This window comes from Coenobita brevimanus, chromosome 58 (assembly GCF_032717465.1).
Source record: "Coenobita brevimanus isolate Jiangsu-jjx chromosome 58, ASM3271746v2, whole genome shotgun sequence".
NCBI lineage: Eukaryota > Metazoa > Arthropoda > Malacostraca > Decapoda > Coenobitidae > Coenobita > Coenobita brevimanus.
The window spans coordinates 5,965,536-5,990,535 of record NC_137011.1 but is presented as its reverse complement, the minus strand read 5'-3'; the positions used below and the strand labels follow the sequence as shown (position 1 = coordinate 5,990,535).

General features: G+C 44.5%; 1 protein-coding gene across 1 annotated transcript in view; it reads left to right on the top strand.

Moving 5' to 3' along the window:
- Positions 1-25,000, top strand: part of LOC145402598 (adapter protein unc-53-like) — a 521,800-nt gene that overhangs the window by 191,761 nt on the left and 305,039 nt on the right. The window contains exons 2-3 of the mRNA XM_080274594.1: positions 8,969-9,086; positions 12,743-12,795. Coding sequence (XP_080130720.1) covers positions 8,969-9,086; positions 12,743-12,795 — 171 coding nt within the window. The remainder of the gene's footprint in view (positions 1-8,968; positions 9,087-12,742; positions 12,796-25,000) is intronic.

Here is a 25,000-nt window from a genome sequence, read left to right as displayed (position 1 = left end):
AGAGAGAGAGAGAGAGAGAGAGAGAGAGAGAGAGAGAGAGAGAGAGAGAGAGTTTCTGTGTATGAATTTACAATTTGGATGTAATCAAGAAGACAACATTTTCTGTAATAGTCACTATTATTATTATTATTATTATTATTATTATTATTATTATTATTATTATTATTGTTACTACTACTACTACTACTACTACTACTACTGCTACTGCTACTACTACTACTACTGCTACTAACTTAATATATATAAGACGCACGCCTCATCTTACCGTCGCATGCCTATTACTTCAGGTGTGTAGTGGTAATGTGAAGATCAACACAGAATTGCAGTATGGTAGACTTTGCACGCCCCATACCACATCTCCCATACCAGATCTTTATTCCCATCTTTTTCTGTGTTATGTTAGTCGTGTCAATATAAAAAATACTAATACCATTCCCTAACACTTGTCCATTACTAATTTATTTATCATTTTCTGTTTTATTTATGTTAGTCGTGTTAGTATAAAAAAACTGATTCCCTAACACTTTTCCATTACTGATTTATCTATGTATTTGCCACGTTAATATTCCCATGTGTGTTTTTTATGTCAAGTATATCTGTATTAAAGAATATGAACAACTCTTAGATCCTTCTTTGCGAGAGGTGTTGCCATTTTTCGATACTTATATAGCTTAGAAGAGACTTAGACGTAGAGGAGTTAGATATAAACTTAACTCGCCTTACTTAATCAACCTCACACTTAATCAACCCCCTTACTTAATCAACCTGTCACTCAATCAACCCCTCACGAGCCGAGTTGAGGAAAATTGTTGAATAAAATCGTCTTTTGGCTCAACATGAAAGGAGAGAGAGGACAGTTTTAGGCCAAGTTAAAGTGGACTTAGGGTAGGAATCCAATAATGACCTCATCGCACTGACGGGGCCTAATTACCCTCCCTGGACGAAAATGCCAGGCAGTTAACTCATTAATTACCCGTACCCTAACCACCGACCCCCCCCCGGCCCCCCAACCCCCCTTAATGAGTCCCCATGTTTGCTTTTCGAGAGCCCCCGGGAGATGCATAAATACCGCCACAAAAACATTACTTGGCAACTCGAGGCACGTGCGAGGGTGGGTGGTGTCGGATGGAGATTTTTTTTTTTTTTTTTTTTTTTTTTTTAAGGGGCTTCCGTAGCATTTTCCCCAGAGCGAATTGTTCTTTATACCTCAATCTCTCCTTGTATTCTAAAAGGTGGTGGACATCCTGTAACGCTCCTTCCTTAGCGATTTGTGCTGTACTTTGAAACGTAGTGACCTCATGTGGCTACTGATTGTTATGGGAGGAGGAGGAGGAGGAGGAGGAGGAAGAGGTGGAAGGGGAGACAAAGGAGAGGGGGAGAGGGAGAGGTGTGGGAGGGAAGTGAAAGATGGGAAGGGGATTGGAAAGGATGGATGGCAAGAAAGGGGGAAGGATTGAAGGAAGGATAGGAAAAGGAGGGGAGGATGAGGGACAGGAGGGTGAAAGTGGCGGTGTAGAAGGAAGGTGGGAAGGAAAATAAAAATGGGAGAGAGAGGCAGATATCGTGGATGGAATGGGAGAAAATGAAGGCGTGGAGCAAGAAAGGAAGGGGAGGGAAGGAGGAAGGATGGAAGGGGAGGGAAGGAGAGAGGGAAGGAGGGCAGGGATATTAAACTTTCCATTATTATTATTATTATTATTTCTGTATAAAGCAAAATGTTAGTCGTTTAGGGAACCCGGAAGTAAGAGAGAGAGGGAGAGAGAGTTGTGGGGGGGGGAGTGTAGGGTGCTGAGTGAATTGCAAGCCTGTACTCTCCCCTCTCTCACTTTTTACTCTCTCTCTCTCTCTCTCTCTCTCTCTCTCTCTCTCTCTCTCTCTCTCTCTCTCTCTCTCTCAACACCTTTCATTTTCTCCCTACACTTCCCTCTCGTCCTCATAAAACACTTACTTTCCTTATGTCCTCCTCCTCCTCCTCCTCCTCCTCCTCCTCCTCCAAGCCATCGAAGGTAATGTTTATGTTGTTTTTTCTGTTGTGTTTAATTATACCAACTGTGGTTGTGGTGGTGGAGGTGTGGTAGCGACTCTCTCTCTCTCTCTCTCTCTCTCTCTCTCTCTCTCTCTCTCTCTCTCGTTTGGTTTTCAGTGTTCCTCCTGTCAAACCTAAAATACCCATCTACCTTTTTTTTATTGTAACATTTCTCTCTCCATTTCACTCTTCATTTCCCTCCCCTCCGCTCCTTCTCCCTCTCTTCACTCTCCCTTTTCCCTTTCCCTCCTCCTCTTCCTTCCCCTCCCCTCCCCTCCCCTCCCCTCTCTTCTCTCTCCCTTTCCCCTTCTCTCCTCTTCATTCCCCTCCTCTCCCCTTCCTCTCATTTTCCTATCATCCCTTTACCGTTTTTCGTTCTTCCGTTTTTACCACTTTCTTACACCCTCTTAAATTTACTCTTCCTTCTCTTTCTCTCCTCATTTTTTTATCCTTTCTCCCTCCTCCTCCTCCTCCTCCTCTGTTCCTCTTTCCTCCTACTCCCTATCTTCCTCGTCCTTCTTTCTTTCTTATCTTCCTTCCTTCCTTCCTTTTATTCCTACATTTTCCTCCCTCATTCATTCCTTTTTTCCCTCCTTCCTTCCTTCCCTCTCCACTTCCTTCCTTTCCCCTCCCCCTCCTTATCACTCCCTATCACTCGACCTTCCTTCCTACTCTCCCTTAATTTACCTCTCTTCTCCCTATCTCTCCCGTGCCAACACACACACACACACACACACACACACACACACACACACACACACACACACACACACACACACACACACACACACACAGTCCTGGTCAGTAAAAATTTAGATCAAGAAATATAATATGTTGACGGGCCCGTATTCTCCCTAGCACCTTTTCCATAACGATTTATTTTCCAAACTAATTAACATCCTCCTTTTTTTGGCTTATATTTTTTAATGTCGACATAGATTACATGAATAACCCACAAGATTACAGCACCGGAGCAGAATCAGAAATAAACCGGTAAGGAGGAGGTGTTAGTAAGCTTCCTAAACACACAGTACTGCCCAGTATAAGATAAAACATACAATAATACACCATAACGCGAAACCTAACACAAAATCACATCACCTCAAAAAATCCACTATGTAAAAGCTAATCCCAGTTGGCTGCAGGATTGAACGGGATTATGTAATGGCCTGTCCACTGCTCTACCTGGCTTACCTGACTGATTAATCCCATAGCGACAGTGTATAGAGGGATTTAGGTGTTTGGAATGGAAATCCGCCCTGTGTTTGTTGTGTGTTTAGATGGGGGTTGTTTGTGTGTGTTTGTGTGGTTGTGTCATGTCTTGTGTTTGTTTGTGAGGAGGTAAATGTTTATGCCTACTATATGTTTGTTTGTTCTGTGTTTGTGTTTGCTTGTGACTGTCTTTCTGTCTGTCTGTCTTCTGGTCTTCTTTCTGTCTGTCTGTTTGTCTGTCTGTCCCTTTCTTTCTGTTTGTGTGTCAGTCTGTTTTTGTCTGTGAGTGACTGAATGTGTGCACCTTCCACATGTCTGTTTACCTGTGTGTATTTATGTATGTATGTACGTCTGTGAGTGGCAGGAGCTCCACTTATGTTTACCTATCTCTTTGTGTCTGTGTCTCTGTCTGTCTGTGAGTGACAGTATCTACACACGCAGCTTGTGTCTGTCTGTCTGCCTGGCCTAAGCAAGTACACACACATCAGTAGTCAAGAGTTTTGGTCAGTGAGCATCGCATTTATATTGAGATTAAAGTGATTCTAAGGGTATTCTCTCTCTCTCTCTCTCTCTCTCTCTCTCTCTCTCTCTCTCTCTCTCTCTCTCTCTCTCCAATCGACAGGGAGAAATGACGTCTAGTAGAACGGTCTCTCTAGCTCCGCATCACCCCCGTGGCTTCAGCGCTTGGTTCTCGTGTAATCTGGTGGTGGAGTGGGAGTGGTTTATGTGGCTGTGGGGGAGAGGGTGTGTCTCCTAATTTAGTGTTCTTTTACGATAGTCTCCCCTCCTCTTCTTGTCGTTTTCTCCAGACCTTCATATGTCTTGTACTCCTCTTAATGCCCCTCGTGTCGTTATTTTAGAGAGAGAGAGAGAGAGAGAGAGAGAGCACAATTGTTATTCATGTACGTATACTCCCTAAGCAATGCCCTTAGCTGACATGAAAGCGAGAGAGAGCGAGAGAGAGAGAGAGAGAGAGATAGAGATAGATAGAGAGAGAGAGAGAGGAGGGGGAGGGGGAAATAATTGCACCAAATTAGACTAGACGCCTGACAGACTAAGGTAGGGGGAGGGGAAGGGAAGGGAGGGAGAGGAAAAACTAGGGAGAGAAGGTGGTGAAGAGGGGGAAGGGAGGAGATGTACAGATTGGAGAAGAGGGGAGGTAGAAAGAGGAAGGAAGGACGGATGGGGAGGAGAGAGGAGAAGGGGAGATCAAAGAGGGATGGATGGAGAAGAGAGGGGAGCAAGAGAGATAAGGAAGGGAATCACCCAGACATTGAGGAGGAGAGATGGGGAGATCTAGAAGTGTAGGAGGGGAGGAGAAGGGAGGAATTGAGGTAAGGAGGGGAGGGAAAAGAATGGGGAAGGGGAGGAGAGGTGGGAAATGAAGATGGCGAAGTAAGGTGAAAGAAGGGAGGAAATAGAGAAATGAGATGAGGAAGATTGGGAGGGAAAGTGCTGAGGCAAGGAAGAAGGATAGTAAGCGATGAGGGAAGGAAGGAAGGAAGAAAAACAGAAAGATGGAAGTAAGAAGGGAAGGAAGAAGGGGGAAGAAAGGAAATAAAATAAAAGAGAGTAACGTAAATTAAAGTAAAAGAAAGGAAGGAGGGAACGAAGGGAAAGATAGGAAAGGAAATAAGTGAATGAAGGAAGGAAGGTGAAGGGGGACAGCTGACACGTGTGGCACCATAAAGGAGTGCCACCATTAAGTCGTAAGGGTGCCAGTTGCCTAGTTAGCGCCCTTTTGCTGTGCTGTAAAGGGTTAAGGTGTGCCAGGGAGAAGAGACCAGCCATTGAGAAGTTTTGCAGACCTAGAATATAATGCCTGTTGACAGAAGATTCCCACGTCCCTACCTGCCTACCTACCACTTGCCTACCTACCTACCTAATTACCTACCAGCCTACCTACCAACCTACATACCTACATACCTACTTACTTGCCTACCTACCAACCTACCTTGCTACTTACCATTAACAGAATATGCCTACCAGGAACAGATTAAGCGAACCATTAAAATAGTTAATTATAATGAAGAAACGAAAATGGAGAGAGAGAGAGAGAGAGAGAGAGAGAGAGGGTGGGGAGGTAAATGAAAGAATGGAGGGAGGTGTGGAAATAAAGAGGAAAGAGAGAGAGAGAGAGAGAGAGAGAGAGAGAGAGAGAGAGAGAGAGAGAGAGAGGCTAACGGGAGGTAAGAAGAGTTGGCAACGCCACAAAGTGAGTACTGAGAAAAAGAGGGAGTAGAGATGAGGAAGTACGAGAGAGAGAGAGAGAGAGAGAGAGAGAGGGAGGGAGGGAGGAGGTAATCTCAAGCCAAAAATAATTTATAATAATTTAACCATGGCGTCATTTCTCTCTCTCTCTCTCTCTTTCTCTCTCTAGGAAGGAAGCAGTGAGAGAGGGAAAGTAGAGAAGGGGAAAGAAAGAGAAGGAAGGTAAACTAAATGATTGATGGAAGAAAGCAACCAACGAAGGAAGAGAGAGAGAGAGACAGAGAGAGAGAGAGAGAGAGAGAGAGAGAGGAGGTAATCTCAAGCCAAAAATAATTTATAATAATTTAACCATGGCGTCATTTCTCTCTCTCTCTCTCTCTCTCTCTCTCTCTCTCTCTCTCTCTCTCTCTCTATATATATATATAGTGGATCGGTCTGTATCTGTCTCCGTCTGCCTGTCTGTCCATGTATGTATGTTTGTATGTATGTATATATGTACGTACGAGTGTCTGTCTGTCTACCTAACTATCTGTCTGTAATTTTGCCTCATTGTGTTCTTAATCCCTTGTGTGTCTCTCCCTCTTTGTCTGTTTTCTCCCCTCTTCTCTTCTCTCTTCTTTTCTCCTCTCCTTCTCTTCTCTTCCTTTCTCCTCTCTTCTCTCCTCTTCCTTTCTCCTCTCTTCTCTCCTCTTGTCTTCTCTTCCGTTATCCTCTCTTCTCTTTTCTCATTTCTTCTCTCCTCGTGTGTGTGCTTTAAATGCCCTCCCCCCTTTTATTTTTTGTGATCTGTATTTATGTGTTTCTTTGTTGGCTGGCTTGCTTAGTGTTTGTTTCAGGATTGTCTTTGTTTTGTTCAAGGCCGGGGTTTAGTGAAGTGTTTTTGTACTCTCTCTCTCTCTCTCTCTCTCTCTCTCTCTCTCTCCCTCCTTCATTTTTATTCTTCCTTCATTTTCCTGCATTCTTTTTCACTTCTTTTTCTTTTCTTCCAGACTTTCTTTCCTTCACTTCTTTCCTCTCCTTCAATTTTCTCTTCTTTCTTCTTCCTTCATTTTTCATCCCTCCTGCCTTTCATTCAGTTCTTCCTTCCTCCCTCTCTTTGCCTTCATCCCCTCCTTCCTTTCCTCTTCCTCTGGCATTACTTTCTTTCATTTCTCTCTCTCTCTCTCTCTCTCTCTCTCTCTCTCTCTCTCTCTCTCTCTCTCTCTCTCTCTCTCTCTCTCTCTCTCTGGTCTTCCTTTTATCATTCTTTTTTCCAACTTCCTTCTTTATCCCTTTCTTCCTCCATGCCTGCCTTCCACCTTACCTACCTACCTGCCTACCCACCCGCCTACCTGCCTACATACCTACCCACCTACCTACCTACCTGCCTACCTACCGACATACATACATACATACATACTTACATACAGGACGTTCAATATTCATACATACATAAATATCTGCCTGCATATCTACCTCCCTCCCTCCCTCCCTCCCTCCCTCCCTCCCTCCCTGCCTGCCTGCCTGCCTGCCTGCCTGCCTGCCTGCCTGCCTACCTCCCTCCCTCCCTCCCTCCCTCCCTCCCTCCCTCCCTCCCTCCCTCCCTACCTACTTGCCTAACTACCTACCTACCTACCTACCTACCTGTTTGCCACCCACCTGGTTCCCTTTAGTGACAGGTGAGTTGATGTTTGAGAGAGAGAGAGACAGACAGACAGACAGACAGACAGACAGACAGAAAGGAGAGGGGTGACTATAAAAACCTTCATTAACACCAGAGAGAGAGAGAGAGAGAGAGAGAGAGAGAGAGAACCTCCCACTAAAACCACATAAAGAAACCACACACACACAGTTTGCAAACCTTGGCACCCTTCATACGCTCTTAGGCATTAGAAAAAGTGCGTAAGACATGAAAGAATTGCGTACGCTTAGATTTCAGAGTGTGCGAGAAACTGGGAGGCGAGAGAGAGAGAGAGAGAGAGAGAGAGAGAGAGAGAGAGAGAGAGAGAGAGAGATGCATAAGGTGAAGGGTAGATGAGCTGTCAATTTGTGTGTGTGTGTGTGTGTGTGTGTGATGCCAGCTAAAGGTAGTGTTTGTATGAGTCAGGCGTTGGGGTAGGGTAGGGTAGGGCAGGGCAGGGCAGGGCAGGGCAGGGCAGGGTAGGATAGGGCGTGGTATGGTTAGGTAGGGTAGGGTAGAATAGGACGTGGTATGATTAGGTAGGGTAGGGTAGGTTGGGGTGTGGTAGGGTGGGTTGAGATGAGGTTTGGTAGGGTCGGTTTGGGTATGGTAGGGTTGGTAGGGTAGGGTAGGGTAGGTTGGAGTAACAGGATAGGTGGGTAGGGTAGGATAGGATTAGGTAGGGTAGGTAGGGTGAGGTAGCCTAGGGTAGGGTTGGGTGTGGCAGAGTAGGGTAAGTTGGTATATGACAGGGTAGGGCAGGGGAAGATAAGTTAAAGTATGATAGAATATGAGTAACTTTAGATTACAGTAAGGCAGGTATGGTAAGGCAGGGTAGGTGAGGCAGGTAGGGTAAGGCAGGGTAGGTGAGACAGGTAGGGTGAGGCAGGGTAGGTGAGACAGGTAGGGTGAGGCAGGTAATGTAAGGCAGGGTAGGTGAGGCAGGTAGGGTGAGGCAGGGAAAGTGTGGCAGGTAGGGTGAGAAGGGGAAGGTGAGGTAGACATGTGGTACTTCCCCCTTACCACCCTGCCTATCCTTTCTCTCTTGGCTCCCTCCCAGCCCTTCTGTCCCTCCCTCCCTCCCTCCCTGTGTGATATTTTCCTCTCTTCCTCCCTGCTCTTTATATGATCATTCTATCAGGCCATTTCCCTGTCTTCTTCCTTTTTTTCTTCCTTCCTCTTATTTTCATCTTTTCATATGTTCATTTTCTTTCCCTTCTCTTCGTCTTGTACTTCTCCCGTTACTTTGTGTTCCATTCCGTCCTTCCTTCCTTCCTTCCTCCTCCTTTTCTTTCTACCCCTCCTCCCCTCCACCCCACCTTCCTCCTGTACTTATGAGGCGTTCCCCACTATTCACGTCTCCACATAGCCCTCAGTTCCCCACTTATCCACCTTCTGCATCCACCTCTGGGAACTTAGCTGACTCCACTACCTCCCTCTCTTGTGTCCTTCCCGGTAGAGTCATTTATATACTCTGAGGTGACGCTGCTTGGTGGGTCATTGGCACTTCGACCAGATGTAGTTAAGTGGAATGGGGCTTATTGTCTTATACACCCTCTTCTCTGTACTTTATTTTTGCTTGTGTGTGTGTGTGTGTGTGTGTGTGTGTGTGTGTGTGTGTGTGTGTGTGTGTGTGTGTGTAGTTACGATTCCTTTTCCTCTCTGGGGGTCCTACTCACCCTTTACGATTGGGGATATTATTATTATTATTATTATTAGTTGTTGTAGTAGTAGTAGTAGTAGTAGTAGCAGCAATATATTTATTTTTCCTATTATTGTTATTTTGCAAGAAGTAAGAGTAGTAGTATCAAAACTGTACTTCCAGGTAATTAACGTTTCTCTCTTCTTTCGACCTCCAGATCTACACCGACTGGGCCAACCACTACCTGGACAAGAGCCGCAGTCGCCGCCACATCCACGACCTCCAAGCTGACGTCACTGATGGGGTCGTGCTGGCTGACGTCATTGAGGCCGTCAGTAAGTATGAGATTGATGTCACGCCTCTTCCTTTTTTAATTTTTTATTTTTTGTTTCATGCACACCTGACAGAGTAGCGACAGGTTTGGTTTGTCTCTTTTCTCACCTTAGCTTTTGTCACTACCTGTGTCTTGCCTTACCTTTGCCTGTCTCCTACCTGCCTCACCCCTCACCCCTGTCTTCCTCACCCCTCCCTGTCCTCCTCACCCCTCCCCGTCGTCCTTACCCCTACATGATGTCCTGATGTCCCACATGTTTGTATACAGGACGTCTTTTCTGACCCAGTTCAGCTTCACCTCAGTCTTGCCTTTCCCTGTTGCCCGTTCTCACCCCTCCCTGTCTTCCTCCCTCCTCCCTGTTTTCCTCACTCCTCCGTGTCTTCCTCACTCCTCCATGTCTTCCTCACTCCTACCTCATCCTCACCCCTCCCTGTCTTCCTCACTCCTACCTCATCCTCACCCCTCCCTGTCTTCCTCACCCTTTCTTGCCTGTCTCAACCTTCCCTGATGTCACACCTTTCAATTTACGTATGTTTTCACTCATTCATGTCTCACTCCCAGCATGCCAGTCTGTGTCCCTTTCATCACTCACCCCTCTCTGCTTCAGTCACCCCTGCTTGCCGTCACACCTCTGTTTACATCATCTTTTCCTCTCTCTCACCCCTAGCTCTACTCGACTTGTTTCCTGCCTGATACCTGCCTACCTGCTCCTCTCTTCCATTTTCCTGCCTTATACCTGCTACTTTTTCCCCTTTCCCATTTTCCTGCCCTATATCTTCCCTACCTGTTCCCCCTCCCCCATTTTCCTGCCTCATACCTGTTACCTGCTCCCCTCTCCCATTTTCATGCCTCATATCTGCTACCTGCTCCCCTCTCCCATTTTCCTGCCTCATACCTGCTACCTGCTCCCCACTTCCATTTCCCTGCCTCATACCTGCTACCTGCCTTCCACTCCCTATTTCCTCCTGCCTCACCCTTGCTTTATGTCACCCCTATTTGTTTATTTATCGCACACCTGGTAGCACCTTTTTAATTACCTGTAGCACACCTAGTCACACCTCTATTTACCTTTAGTACACCTATCAGACTCCGGCAGCTGTCTTGGGTCTCTCTCTCTCTCTCTCTCTCTCTCTCTCTCTCTCTCTCTCTCTCTCACTTCTGTTATACCCCAACCCTGCGTTTTTCTGTGTCTTGTGTCTTTCCCTTCTTGCCTCGCGTCTGTTTCTTTTTTCCTGCCTTCCCCCTACAACCCTGCCTCTCCCGCCTCTTTCCTCCTCTCTTGCCCCTCGCCCCCCGTCCTTCCTGCCTTACCCCTACCCTGCCTCACCCTTCCGTCTCTGCCTTTCTGCTGCCTTCATTCTTCTTTTCAGTGTTCATTCCTCTCCTCTGCCTGCCTGTCTACCTACCTAATTACCTACCTACTTACCTACCCACCTACCTACTTACCAACCTACCTACCTCCCTACCTATCTACCTGCCTACCGACCTACCTACCTACCTACCTGTTTACCTTCCTACCTACCTACTTTCTTCTCTGTCTATCTATCTATCTATCCATCTACCTACGTACGTACCTACCTACCTACCCACTTCCTACCCACCAACCCACCAACCCACCCACCTACCTCACGTGTCTTAATCATCCTGCTTTATTACCAGTCCACCTGTTTGTTTACCTTCCACACACCTGTCACACACCTGAGACAATCATGGACTCTTTCTGTTCTCACCTCTCCCTGTTTCGTTTCAGCCTGGCTTCTTCCTGTTTCCTGTTTCACCTTTCCCTTCTGCCTGTCTTATTTCTCCTCGTCTACCTCACTCACTCTGTTTCACCCCAACCCTACCTCTCGCTTTTTGATGCTTCACCTCTCTGTGTCTCCCCTACCTCCCTCACCCCTGCCTACCTTACCTCTTCCTGCTTCACCCCTACTTTCCTCACCCCTGCCTACCTCACCTCACCCCTACCTACCTCACCCCTGCCTGTCTTGTCCTGAACCTGCCTCATCCCTACTTTCCTCACCCCTGCCTACCCAACCCCCACCCATATAACCTCTTCCTACCTCACCCCTGTCTGTCTTGTCCCCAACCTGCCTTATCTCTACCTACCTTACCCTTGCCTGCCTCACTCCTACCTCCCTCACCCCCCTGCCTAACTTCCCTGCCTCACCCTGCCTCACCACAGATCACAACCCCTGCCTGCCTCACCCCTACTCCCTCACCCCCCTGCCTAACCCCCCCTGCCTCACCCTGCCTCACCACGGATCACAACCCCTGCCTCACTAAAATAACTCCACCCCGCAAGGTTGTTTATAGTCAGTTACTAGGCTCTCGTACTCTCCTTCCTTCCTTCCTTCCTTCCTTCCTTCACTTCCTTCATCTTCCTTCACCCTCCTTCACCTTCCTTAACTTTCTTCCTTCATCTTTCATCGATTTCTTCATTTTATCTTATTGACCTCTTCCTTCACACACTTAATCTTCCTTCCTTCACTTCCTTCATCTTCCTTCACCCTCCTTCACTTTCCTTCCTTAACTTTCTTCCTTCCTTCATCTTTCATCACTTTCTTCATTTTATCTTACTGGCCTCTTCCTTCACACTATCTTTCTTCCTTCGCATCTTTCATCTTCCTTCCTTCCTCCCTTCACCCTCCTTCACTTTCCTTTTTTAACTTCCTTCCTTCCTTCCTTCATCTTTCATCACTTTCTTCATTTTACCTTACTGACATTATCTTCCTTCACACACTGTCTTTATTCATTTCTCCTTCACATACTTTCCCCTGCTTCTTACTTCCATGATAAATCAGTTCTTTCTCTTCTTGCATTCACCAGTATCCATACCCCTGCCTCTGCTTTCCCTCCTTCACTCATTCCCTCATTCACCTCCTCCTTCTTCCTCCACTGCTTTTACTTCCTTCATCTTAGCTCCTTCATTTACTTCCCTTTCCTTCACTGCCTTCATCTTATTCATTCACCAGTTCCTTCTTTCCTCTGGTGACTCTTCCTTTCCTCACCTTCCATTGACTCAACATTCTTCACTTCCTCACTTCTTCCTTCACTGTTTCCTTCATTTTCAAGCTTTCCTTCCTCCTCTTTCATTTCCTTCACGTAGAATTTCATTATTTTGTTCGACTGTGCCTTCAACAGAGAGAGAGAGAGAGAGAGAGAGAGAGAGAGAGAGAGACAAAATGATCAGGTATAAAATTAGATATGTTGGAGTGATAAGGGTTGATGTAGAAGAATAAATATGAGAGAGAGAGAGAGAGAGAGAGAGAGAGAGAGAGAGAGAGAGAGAGAGTATCGTGGGTGGTAACATTGACCCTGTAAAAAAAAAAAAAAGTAACCAAGAGAGAGGGGAGAGGGTTTTGGCACCTTAGCATGTCTGAGGAGAGAGAGAGAGAGAGAGAGAGAGAGAGAGAGAGAGAGAGAGAGAGAGAAGACTGGGGAGACGAGGGGAGAGGGGAGAAGAGGGGAAGAAGAGATGGATAGAGGGGAGAAAAAATATATAAGAGAGAGAGAGAGGGGGGGTAAGAAAATAGTTTTAACTGTTACTGTTGGTGTTTATAGAAATTATTATGAAATTATTATTATTATTATTATTATTATTATTATTATTATTATTATTATTATTATTGTATTAATACATTTTTCTTTATCTTTCAGCGGGCCAGAAAGTACCTGATATCAACAAGAAGCCAAAGAACTCCACACAAATGGTAACTATTGACATTTTTATCATTGTGTGTAGTTTACCATAGTTTGACCGTGCAGCCTCCGTTTTCTTTCCATTCTTCTTTCCTTCCCCTATTCCATTTTCTTCTTTCCTTCCTTCTCTCTTTTCTATCATTTTCTCTCATTCTTTCCTTCTTTCTTTTTCATTTTTCCTCTTTTCCATTCTCTCTTCTTTCTTAATATTCTCTTTTTCTGCAGCTTTCTCTCTCTCTCTCTCTCTCTCTCTCTCTCTCTCTCTCTCTCTCTCTCTCTCTCTCTCTCTCTCTCTCTCTCTCTCTCTCTCTCTCTCTCTCTCTCAGCGTAGGAAGGAAGAAGCATGGAGAAGCGTGTCTCATTTTCATAACAAATTGAGTTAGAGTGAGTGAATTGAGTGGAATGCAGAATAATTGAGCGAGAGAGAGAGAGAGAGAGAGAGAGAGAGAGAGAGAGAGAGAGAGAGAGAGGTGGCATTTGAGTGTATGAGTGGGTAGATGTGTTTGTATATGAGAGAGAGAGAGAGAGAGAGAGAGAGAGAGAAAGTGAGAGAGAGAGAAAGAGAGAGAGAGAGAGAGAAAGTGAGAGAGAAAGAGAGAGAGAGAAAGTGAGAGAGAAAGAGAGAGAGAGAGAGAGAGAAAGTGAGAGAGAGAGAGAGAGAGAGAGAGAGAGAGAAAGTCCTAAAACAGGGAGAAATTGAGCCAGAAAAAAAAATAGAATCAAAAATAAAAACCTAATCTTTGAATTGTAATAAAGAAATATTAATTGAAATAAAGAAATGAAGGAAAAATAAATAATAGTAATAATATTTTGAGTAATTACGGTAAATTGTTCTGTTAATTGCCCTCTTTTCCCTCAAGGTTAGGTTATTTAATTACCTGTAGTGCTCGTAGTGAAAGGGTTAATGAAGGCTATATTTAACTCCAATTTAATTCTTTCTCTCTCTCTCTCTCTCTCTCTCTCTCTGCAGCAGGATGAAATGGTGTGGAATTAGTTAAAATTTCTGATATATAGGACGTTCTTGGCCTGAATGGGTAAAAAAAAAAAAAAAAGCTAATCAGAATATCGAGTTGACCAGAAAAAAAATAATGTATATATAAATTAAGAAAAAAATGAAAAACTGTGGATCCCCAATTTTTACATCAATTTGGTTTAACACTGAGAAAATATATAAGGAATGGTATTATAAGGAATTCTATGATATTATTGTATTTTAAGATGTGATAGGGAGCGTTAGGAGAAATACAGTGAGGTGGTTTGGCTATTTGGAGAGAGTTGAGAGTGAGAGACTAACGAGGAGAGTGTATGTGAGTTAGGTGAGGTGGGGTAGAGGGAGGGGGAGACCCAGGATGAGTTGAAGGGTTAGGAGAAATACAGTGAGGTGGTTTGGCTACTTGGAGAGAGTTGAGAGTGAGAGACTAACGAGGAGAGTGTATGTGAGTTAGGTGAGGTGGGGTAGAGGGAGGGGGAGACCCAGGATGAGTTGAAGGGTTAGGAGAAATACAGTGAGGTGGTTTGGCTACTTGGAGAGAGTTGAGAGTGAGAGACTAACGAGGAGAGTGTATGTGAGTTAGTTGAAGGTGGGGTAGAGGGAGGGGGAGACCGAGGATGATTTGAATGGATGGAGTGGAGAGGTATATGAGAGAGGGGGGCGAGGAGAGTGTATATGAGTGAGGTGGAGGGAGGAGAGGGAGGGGTAAACTGAGGATGAGCTGGAGAGATGGAGTGGGGAGGTATATGAGAGAGGGGGACGAGAAGAGTGTATGTGAGTGAGGTGGAGGAGGGGAGAGGGGGGGAGACCGAGGATGAGATCTAGGAATCGAGTAGAGAGGTATATCAGAGGGGGGGGGGAGTTAGTTGGGAGGAGGGCAGCGAAACCGCAGGGGACAGGGGGACATGGAGGCGATTTGTTTGTGGCCAACCGTTACGGGCTCGAGGCGTCTGGCTTTAGATAGATAAATACGAGTAGTTAGATAGATAATAATAGATAGAAAACAGTAACAGTGATAACAGTAAGTATTTAACCACAACACACTGGTAGATAAATACGAGTAAATAAAGAAATAAGATAAAAAAATAAATAAATAAAAACGCATATACCCCAGAGGGCGAACCCTAGACGACTATGGGACTCATTCCTATGCATGGGGAGGAGGTGATAAAGAGGCGGGGAGGGGGCGTGAAGGGGGAGATAAGAGAGGGGAGGGGAGGCCAGGCGCGTCTTGGAATATACTTAAGGGGACGGGAAGGGAGGGGAGGGGAGGGGAGAGGAGGGGAGGTTAATTAGGAGTGAAAGGATGGGATGGGAAGGGGAAGGGTGCAGGGGAGGGAAGGAGAAATGATACTGGGTAAGAGTGTAGGGAGGGGAGAGGAGAGGAGGGGAGAAGGGAGAGGAGGAGGAAAAGGGAAAGGGGAGAGAAGTGATAGGGAGAGAGGGGTTAGGGAAGGGGAGTGGGCAGGGGAAGTGGGGAGAAAGTGAGGGGAGTATAGGTGGAAGACGACATGAGTGAGAATGAAAGATTGATGGATGAGAGTGTAAGGAGGAAGAAGAGGCGAGGGAGGGGTGGTGATGAAGAGAGGGGGAGGGAGTGTGGAGAGGGAGATTAGAGGGAAGAGGGGAGACACTTTCATGTCTTCGAATACACTTGAAGGGGAGGGGAATGTAGGTGGAAGGGAGAAGGTAGGGAGGAAGGGAAGAGGGGGAGCTAATTTTGAGTGGAGGTGATGGAGGTAGGAGCGAAGGAGGGGTGTTGTTGGGTGGGGTGAAGGGATGAGAAGTAGGAAAATTGTGACTGAAGGGGAGGAGAGGGGAAGGGGTGCGGAAGGAGGCGGGGAGATGTAGGGAAATTGAGAGGGGGAGGGGGGGAAAGGAGGGTACGGCCGGGGGAAGAGCAGGAGTGTTTGGGGAGTGAGAGTGGAAGAAGAGGGGGATTGGCTTGTTTTTGAGCGGGGTTGGATGGGGTGGAGTGAGGTGAAGTGGGGTGGAAGGAGGGAAGGTGGAGTAGGGTGGGGTGGGATGGGGTAAGATTGTATGGGGTGAAGGGAAGTGCAGATGAGTAGGGTGGGGTGGGATGAGGTTAGATGGAACGGATGAAATGGGGTTAAGTCCCGTGGGCTGGGGTGGGGTGGAGAAGGGTGGGGTGAGGTAAGGTGGGGTGGGGTATGGTGAGGTGGAGTGAGGTAAGATGGGGTAAGGAGGAGTGACGTTGCGTGGGGTGGGGTGGGGTAATGTGAGGTGAGGAGGGGTGAGGTTGCTTGGGGTGGGGTGGGATTTGGTTAGGCAACGTGGGATGGGTGATGGCATGGGGTGGCGTACGTGTGGGGTGAGGTAGGTGGGGCGGGGTGAGGGGTGATGTAGGATGGGGTGAGGGGAGAGGTAGGGCGGGGTGAGGGGTGAGGTAGAACTGATAACACTAATATAAACCTTTCTAAACCACTTGAAGGCGTAGGTGCCCCTCTTCTGACCTTTCATTCACTCTACTTCATTTTTCATTCATTTATTTCTCATCCTTCATTCTTCATTCATTAATTCTTTCCTACCCTTCATTCTTCATTCATTTTTCACTCCATTTCTTTATTTCCCTTTCTACCTTCATTCGTAGCTTTTTTTTATTTTATTTTTTCACTTTCCACTTACTTTTCTGTCTGTATATTCTTTCTCTTCATTCCTTTATTCATCATTCATTTCATTTCTTCATCATTTTTACTCTTCATTTTCTTTCCCTCGTCATTTTCTTTAGTGATGCTTCTTTCCTTTTTTCTTTAGCCTTCAGTCTGTCTTTAATTTTTTCTCTCTTCCTACGACAGTCCTTTGTTTATTTCTTCTTCTTCATTCCTTCATCCCTCCTCCCTTCCTTCACTCATTTTACTTCTTTAAGTCATTGTTTATCAGTTATTCTTTATTTCTTCCCTAATTCTCTCCTTCCTCTTTCCTTATTTTCCTTCCCTTCCTCCTTTAACACCTTTCTCCCTTGATTACCTTATTTCTTCACGTATTTTTATCATCCTTTTATTTTTTCCTTCTCCCTCCCTCACCCTTATTTCCTTGGCATTATTTTTATTCTTATTTATCTCATTTTTTTTCCATTTGTTTATGCCTTCAATTTTTTTCATATTTTTGGGGGGTTAATATTTTTCTCTCGTCTCGTTGTTTCCTCCTCCTCCTCCTCCTCCTCCTCCTCCTCCTCCTCCTCCTCCCACAGCATTCCTCGGATTCCTCCCTTATCTTCGTCTATTGCCGCTCATGTGTTTTTATTCTCTCTCTCTCTCTCTCTCTCTCTCTCTCTCTCTCTCTCTCTCTTTCTCTCTCTCTCTCCAGTACATTATCACTTTTGCTTACATAGACGTTCTCCATCGTAAACAGTGGCGTACACACACACACACACACACACACACACACACACACACACACACACACACACACACACACACACACACACACACACACACACACACACACACACACACACACCATACATTATCACCTTATTTGTTTACATACATAAATGTACTGTAGGCCTACGCAGAGAGAGAGAGAGAGAGAGAGAGAGAGAGAGAGATTGGGGAGAAACAAGCGAGTGATTTATGAGGTGGTGGGGAGGTAAACAGGGAGGGGAAGTAGCGGGGGTGGAGAGAAAGCGGGAGAGAAGTGCAGGGGAGGGGGAGAGAATGGGGAGGGAGGGGAAAGGGGAGAGAAATGGAGGGCAGGAGAGAAAGAGGAGAGGTGGGAGAAGGGAAGTGGAGGGAGGAAGAGGAAGGGGAGGGATGAAGAGTGTAATAAGTGTAGGAAAGGAAGAAGACAGGAGAAGCCTCTTGTAGAAAAATATTAGATTAAGTTTCCTTCTGTTTCTTCTCTACAGTTGCGATTTGGTTCCTAATTCTTGCTACCGCCAGACGATTTTATTCAGCCGGAAGTGGCTGTCTCGTGGCGAAGGGGTTAACTTTGAGGAAGCGTGGGAAATAGCGGCTTAAGGTGATATTTTCTTGCTGTTACGAAGCTGACTTAACACCCCTTCCATAGCGATTTTTTTTTTTTTTGGCGATGGGTGGTTAATATCCTTTTGCACGTCATTTATGCAGGGTATGACGATTTTGGACGAACTAACACAGGACGCTAAGTTGTAATTAGCAGAATAAATCGCCCAGGAAATGGTGTTTGGGAGCTTCCTTAAGCGATGAGAATACGGGCCTCGGTGGCTGGGTCGGTTTAGTGCTGGCCCCACATTTGGAGGACGCCCTGAGTGGTGGGTTCGAGCACCACTGACCGCCACTGAGTTTAAGGGGTGGACGCTCAGAATGTGTCCTCAGCAGTCCTATAACCAAACCTACACCAATGCCAATACCAAACCTACACATTACCACTACCAAACCTACAGCAGTACCAATACCAATCTTACACCAATACCACTACCAAACCTACACCAATACCAAACCTACACCAATACCACTACCAAACCTACACCAATACCAATACCAGACCTACACCAATACCAATACCAAACCTACACCAATACCAAACCTACACCAATACCAATACCAAACCTACACCAATACCAATACCAAACCTACACCAATACCAATACCAAACCTACACCAATACCACTACCAAACCTACACCAATACCACTACCAAACCTACACCAGTACCACTACCAAACCTACACCAATACCACTACCAAACCTACACCAATACCACTACCAAACCTACACCAATACCACTACCATACCTACACCAGTACCACTACCAAACCTACACCAATACCACTACCAAACCTACACCAATACCATGCCTACACCAATACCACTACCACACCTACACTAATACCACTACCACACCTACACTAATACCACTACCACACCTACACCAATACCACCACCAAACCTACACCAATACCAATACCATACCTACACCACTACCACATCTACACCAATACCAATACCAAAATTACACCAATACCACTTTCTACCTGAGCTGTCTTATGTTTCACCGTCATTTCCTTGTACCTGTCCTCTTTTCCTTAACTCTCCTTTTTTCCTTTTACCCTTTACTTGAGAAATAATTTACAGCATCGCAAAAGCCAGTTCTAGACACCATCAATGAAAATGAAAAAAGTTAACTACACTTAGAATAACTTTACTCGTCACGCTTAAAAATATGTAGCAAAACACTCTAATACCATGCCACCAATTCTGAAATAGCCCTAGCACGTATCCACTTGGTCGGTGGGTGTTAGTGCTGAAGTGGTGGCATGTGAAAGGTGTGAGACACGTCAGAAAAAGGGCTTCCAAAATCATGCCCAGAGTTTGACGTATGAAATGGATCTAAAATTCTCTGTTTTGTGATATTCTCCTGTATGGTACTTCTGGAGAGAGAGAGAGAGAGAGAGAGAGAGAGGTGAGAACTGTACATTACGTAGGTAGAAAGAGACGGTATGGAGGGAGGAAACCGTACATTACATGAGTACAGTACTATCAGAATGAGAGAGAGAGAGAGAGAGAGAGAGAGACCCGTACATTAGATAGGTACAGTACTATTAAATTGAGACTTACTCTAGCGGTTCCTTCAATGTTGCCCGTATACTTGATAAGGGTAGAGAAGGATGGGGCACATGGCTCTCTCCACACCCTCCTATCCCTCCGACACTCCTCTCTCCCCCTCCTATCCCCCCCTTTCCCTCCGGTTCATATATTCGTCCTGCTCCTTAAATACAGTTCTGAGAGAGAGAGAGAGAGAGAGAGAGAGAGAGAGAGAGAGAGAGAGAGAGACAGAGAGAGACAGACAGACAGACAGACAGACAGACAGAGTATATATATGTTTAAGAAACGGAAAGAAAAAGATTGACAGATAGGTAGATAGATAGGTGAATAGAGAGAGAGAGAGAGGGAGAGAGGGGGAGAGAGAGAGAGAGAGAGAGAGAGAGAGAGAGAGAGAACAGACAGGTAAGGCTGGTTGTCCATCTGCTAAATATTTTTGCCTTCCCTCCCCTCCTTTCTGCCTATACTGCACCCGCCTGCCTCGCCATCTGCCTTACCCTTGTGCCTAACCCCACTCCCTGCCTAACCCCTATCTCTGCCTCACCCCTCTCTGCCTAACCTCAATCCCTACCTGACCCCTGCCTGTCACCATGTATCTGTCTTGTTCCTAACCTCTCTGATTTGCCATCTCTCTCTCTCTCTCTCTCTCTCTCTCTCTCTCTCTCTCTCTCTCTCTCTCTCTCTATCTATCTATCTTTCTTCTCCCCCTTCCCCCCTGCCAGCGTCTTCGGCTCCAAATATTTACCGGCATATTCTTCCCCCCACAAAGAGAGAGAGACAGGGAGAGAGAGAGAGAGAGAGAGAGAGTGTGTGTGTGTGTGTGTGTGTGTGTGTGTGTGTGTGTGTGTGTGTGTGTACTAATCCACCCTTCAATACTGTATAATCAAAACTCAGTCACGCAGTCAGTCAGAATATCGCTTAGCCAAGATTTGAGTCAGTCAGTGAGGCAGGAAGTCAGAATATGAGTCAGTAACTTTTTTTTCTTCATTACCCATTCAGTACAATTTTTTTTTTCTTGCTCTCCACCTTAAGTCAAACCTCATCTTGGAATTTTCCTTTTGAGTATGGAAGCATCTTATTTATTTATTTATTTATTTATTTATTTATTTGTTTATGTATTTATTTATTGCCATCTTGTCTCTCAGTTCTAATCTTTCTTTTCTTTATTTCCTGTTCCGGATTTCTTCCCCATATCACCATCGACTTTCCTTTAATCCTTCTTATTATGTTTACCTCCTCCTCCTCCTCCTCTTCCTCCTCCTCTTTCTCCTCCTCCTCCTCCTCTTGCTTTACTATCCTTATCTTTCAGCATGTAGAGTTAGATCTTGTAGTCATAGTTTTCTCTGTAACAAGCAGCCTCGAAAGGACCATAAGCTCTGTTGCTGTTTGCTTTCCTCTGTAATCCTATGTAATCCTCCTCCTCCTCCTCCTCCTCCTCCTCCTCCTCCTCCTCCTCCATTCCCCTCTTCTCCCCCCCATCCTTCCTACCCTTCCTTCACCTCTCTCCCCCTCACCTTCCTTCCCTGTCTTCCCCTCACCAGCAAAACACACGCAGTAATAACTCTTCATAACAAGCCCACAAAGGTCGTTACTGCCGCCCTTGTTAGCTAAGGTTAGGCTTGTTAGAGAGTGTTAGGCAAAGGGAGAGTAGATTAGGCAAGGTTAAAGTAGATTAGGGTAGTATAGGGTGGACGGAATTAAGTTAGTAGGGTTAAATTGGGCAGTAGATGAGGCTAGGGTAGGTTAAGGTAGATTAAGATAGGTTAGATTAGGATTAGAGAGGGAGGTGTGAGCTGGGAGCAGGGCAGTGAAATGGCGGGGGACAGGGTGACATGGAGGCGATTTGTTTCTGGCCACCCCGTACGGGATTAAGGCGTCTGGCAATAAATAGATCAGGTTAAGATATCCTAGGTCATGTCAGGTCAAGTGTATTTAAGCCTCATGACCTTAATTCTTGCTGACCTAACGAAATTCAAATCCTCAAACTGTTCTTACCCTAAATTGGTTTCGAATCTGCGTCCTTATAAACCACGGCTCATCACGTGAGGTTAGGTTTATGCTGCTTATGACGGGGTTTTGTTGAGTATGTAAGGGCAGTTTTAAGATGACGTAGGTGGGGTTGAGTTGGGGTTGGATGTGTTAGGCTAGGTTAGGTTAGGTTAGTTTTAGAGAGAGAGAGAGAGAGAGAGAGAGAGAGAGAGAGATGGAGTGGAGGAAAAGGAAGATAAAAAAAGAGAAAATGATTTGAACGGAAGAGGTAAGGGGAAAACGAGAGAGAGAGAGAGAGAGAGAGAGAGAGAGAGAGCAACAAGGCCTCAGCATCTTGCCATAAAGGAGACAAATTAGTATTTATCGGTAGTAAAGGGAAGGGAAGGGGAAGACAGGAGAGAGAGAGAGAGAGAGAGAGAGAGAGAGAGAGAGAGAGAGATGGAGTGGAAGAAAAGGAAGATAATAAAAGGAGAAAGATTTGAAAGGAAGAGGTAGAGGGGAAACGAGAGAGAGAGAGAGAGAGAGAGAGAGAATATGAAGAAGGGGAGGAAAGTAGGGGATGAAAATTAAGAACTTTATGAAGGAGGCTGAGGGAAGGAAGGAGGGGAGAGAGGGGTAGGAGGGAAGAAATCAAGGCCTGGAGAGAGAGAGAGAGAGAGAGAGAGAGAGAGAAGGAGAGAGTAGGGGGGTTTATGTCCACCAATTTCATCTTGCAAAATCGTATAACGTAGCAGTTTCATCCCGTAGAGTTTATCATGTCCTTTTGTGGGCACTGTTTATGTAGTAGTAGTAGTAGTTGTGGTAGTTAGTAGTGGTAGTTGTCGTAGCGGTAGTTGTTTCCTCTGCTGAACGTGAACCTAGTGGACTGCAGGCTGAAATTATCGTTTTGAGAGATAGGGATGTTTTGTGTGACCGTGTATCGAAACCAGCCTGGAAAATAGTCGGTGTTTATGGCAAAGAAGTGCAAATGTTAGAGAGAGAGAGAGAGAGAGAGAGAGAGAGAGAGAGAGAGAGAGAGAGAGAGAGAGTAAAGAGAAAGCATTAGGTAGTGTGATGAGATTGGAGTATGACAGAGGATGGGTGGGGGGTTGACACTAACACACCCTAACACACCCAAATCATAAATCACCCCCGCCTCGCATCCTCGTAAATGTCATTGTGAAAGTGTCCCCCATGTACGCCATTAATGTGCAAGACACCCCTTAGCTACCCCGTTTTCTTTTTACTTTTTTTTTTTGCTTGTCATGGCGTATTTTCAGTTTTCTCATTTTTTTTTGTCACCTTTTCTTTATTTCATTGTTTTTTTTTTCTGATTTTGTCCCCCCTTTTTTTCCCCTTTATTGTTTTCTATTTTGTTTTGATTTTTCCGTTTTTGTCTTTCTTTCTTTATTTTCCCTTTCTCAATTTTCTCTATTTTTTCTTTTCTTTATTTTCTTCTCCGTTCTCTTTTGTTCATTTCGCCTCCTTGTCTTTTTTTTTTCTTTTTCGTCTTTTCTTCATGTAGTCTCCCTTGTCGTTTTTTTTTTTTTTCTTAATTTTGGTTTATTTTTCGTCCCTGTTACAAAAATTCCTCTAGTGTCCTTTGCCAAAGAAAAGAAACTCGAGAAAATTGTATGAGTCTTATTGTCAGTTTTTGTGCTATGCCAGTTCAATCCCAGTATTATATTTTGCAATTTTTTATCCACATTTCCTCACCCCCAAATAAAAAAAAAATCAAAATCATCCTGGAAATTAAATATGAAAGTTATAAAATGGTCCTAAATAGTCAGTGGAAGGAAAACAGAGTGAATATAAAGGTGATGTTAAATTGGAGAACTGTTTTGTAAATTTTAATGAAGATTTTGGTTATTTAGTGCTGATAATTGCCAAAAAAATATCGAGTAGGCTACCCCCTTTTATTTATTGATTTATTTTTATTTGCTTTATCAGGCGAATATATTAAATTTAGGGGAGTTTTCGTAATGAAGGGGTTAGTTATATATATATTGTATTTTTCACACTTCCCGACGATATTATTCAGTATTCGAAGCAGCCATATTAATGAGAGTTGAAGAGGGCAATTTAAACCCCCCCCCCTTGTTCTCAAAATTTCTCAGGGTGAATTTGAAAAAATACAAAATAAATCAAGGTTACAAAATTAATAGAAAGTACAAAAAAAAAAAAAAATACTATTGTAGTATAATATAAAAATAATCACGGTTACAAATGTATAGTAAAAAAAAAAAGTAGATTCGTTGTAGCATAATGATAAAAAAAAAATCGTATCAGGGTTATAAATATGGAGAAAAATAAAGACCATGGTAGCATAATGATTAAAAAAAAATCATGGTAACAAATATGAAGTAAAAAAAAGAAGAAAAACCATCGTAGCATAATGGTAAAAAAAAATAATAAAGCATGTCAGTTACAAATATAAATAATAATTTAAAAAAAAAAACTCACTGCAGCATAGAGATTAGCATCGAAAATTCTGCTTTATATAATATTGAAAAATGGCCTTGTCCCCCAAAATTTAATGGCGAGGGTAAGTGGTTTTAAGAGCGAATAGATAATGAGTTTTGGGGGATGTCGGGTCCAAAATTGAGACCAGAGGGGACTTTATCTTTTGAGGGGAATTTACGATGTTATCTTGAAGGGATTTTAGGTATGGATGGTGGGGTGTGAGGGGGTGTGGTGGGGAGGATTATGGTGGGGTGGGGTGGGGTGTGGTGAAGTGTGGTGTGGTGGGGAGGGGTATGGTGGGGAGGGGTGTGATGAGGTGTGTTGGGGTGTGGTGGGGAGAGGTGTGGTTGGTGGGGTGTGGTGGGGTGAAGTGGGGTGGGGAGGAGTGTAGGAACCTAAGGCTGTGGAGTGAAGTGTATGAAGTGTGTTTTGATATTATCTTTAAGGGGTTTTTATTATGACTGTTAACTTTTACTAATATTTTAAGACTTAAATTTAATACCTCTTTCTAGCTTTCCTATAAATTTTCCTGTAGTTTTTTTCATTTTCTTTTTCATTTTCCTTTCTTTCTTTTTTTTTCTAGGTGCAGGGTGCTATTTCTGCTTATTTTATCTGTACACATTTTGCTTGAATGATTTAGAGGATAAGGAAGTGACCCTTCTGTCGTACCCACATTACTACTGTGATTAATTGAATAACTTTGTCTATTAGCAAAATGGCTGGATTCCCTGCTCTCTCTCTCTCTCTCTCTCTCTCTCTCTCTCTCTCTCTCTCTCTCTCTCTCTCTCTCTCTCTCTCTCTCTCTCTCTCTCTCTCTCTGGCCATGCATTTCATTCTTTGAACCGTATTCATTCGCTCTTTTTTTGTTGTTGTTACCCCCTATTCCCTTCTTCCTCTTTTCTTAACCATTTCCTTCTCATCTCTTTTCCACACATTCTTTCCCGTTCCCTTCCTCCTCCTCCTCCTTCTCCTCCTCCTCGTCCTCCTCCTCCTCCTTCTCCTCCTCCTCACATCCTGCTTTGAGTCTTAGCATGTGGGGCTTTCCTCGAATTTTATTTTATTTTTTTTCATTCCTTTGTCAGCCCTCCATTTTCTTTTTCAGTGTCTGTCACGTTTTCTTTTTGTGGCCCATCATCCGTATCTTTTTTATTTTAGGTTTTTGTTATATGATTATTTTGGCATTCATTTTTCTCCTGTGATTTTTTTCAATTTTAATTGTTTTTGATCTCTTTATTTGATTTATTTTTTACGT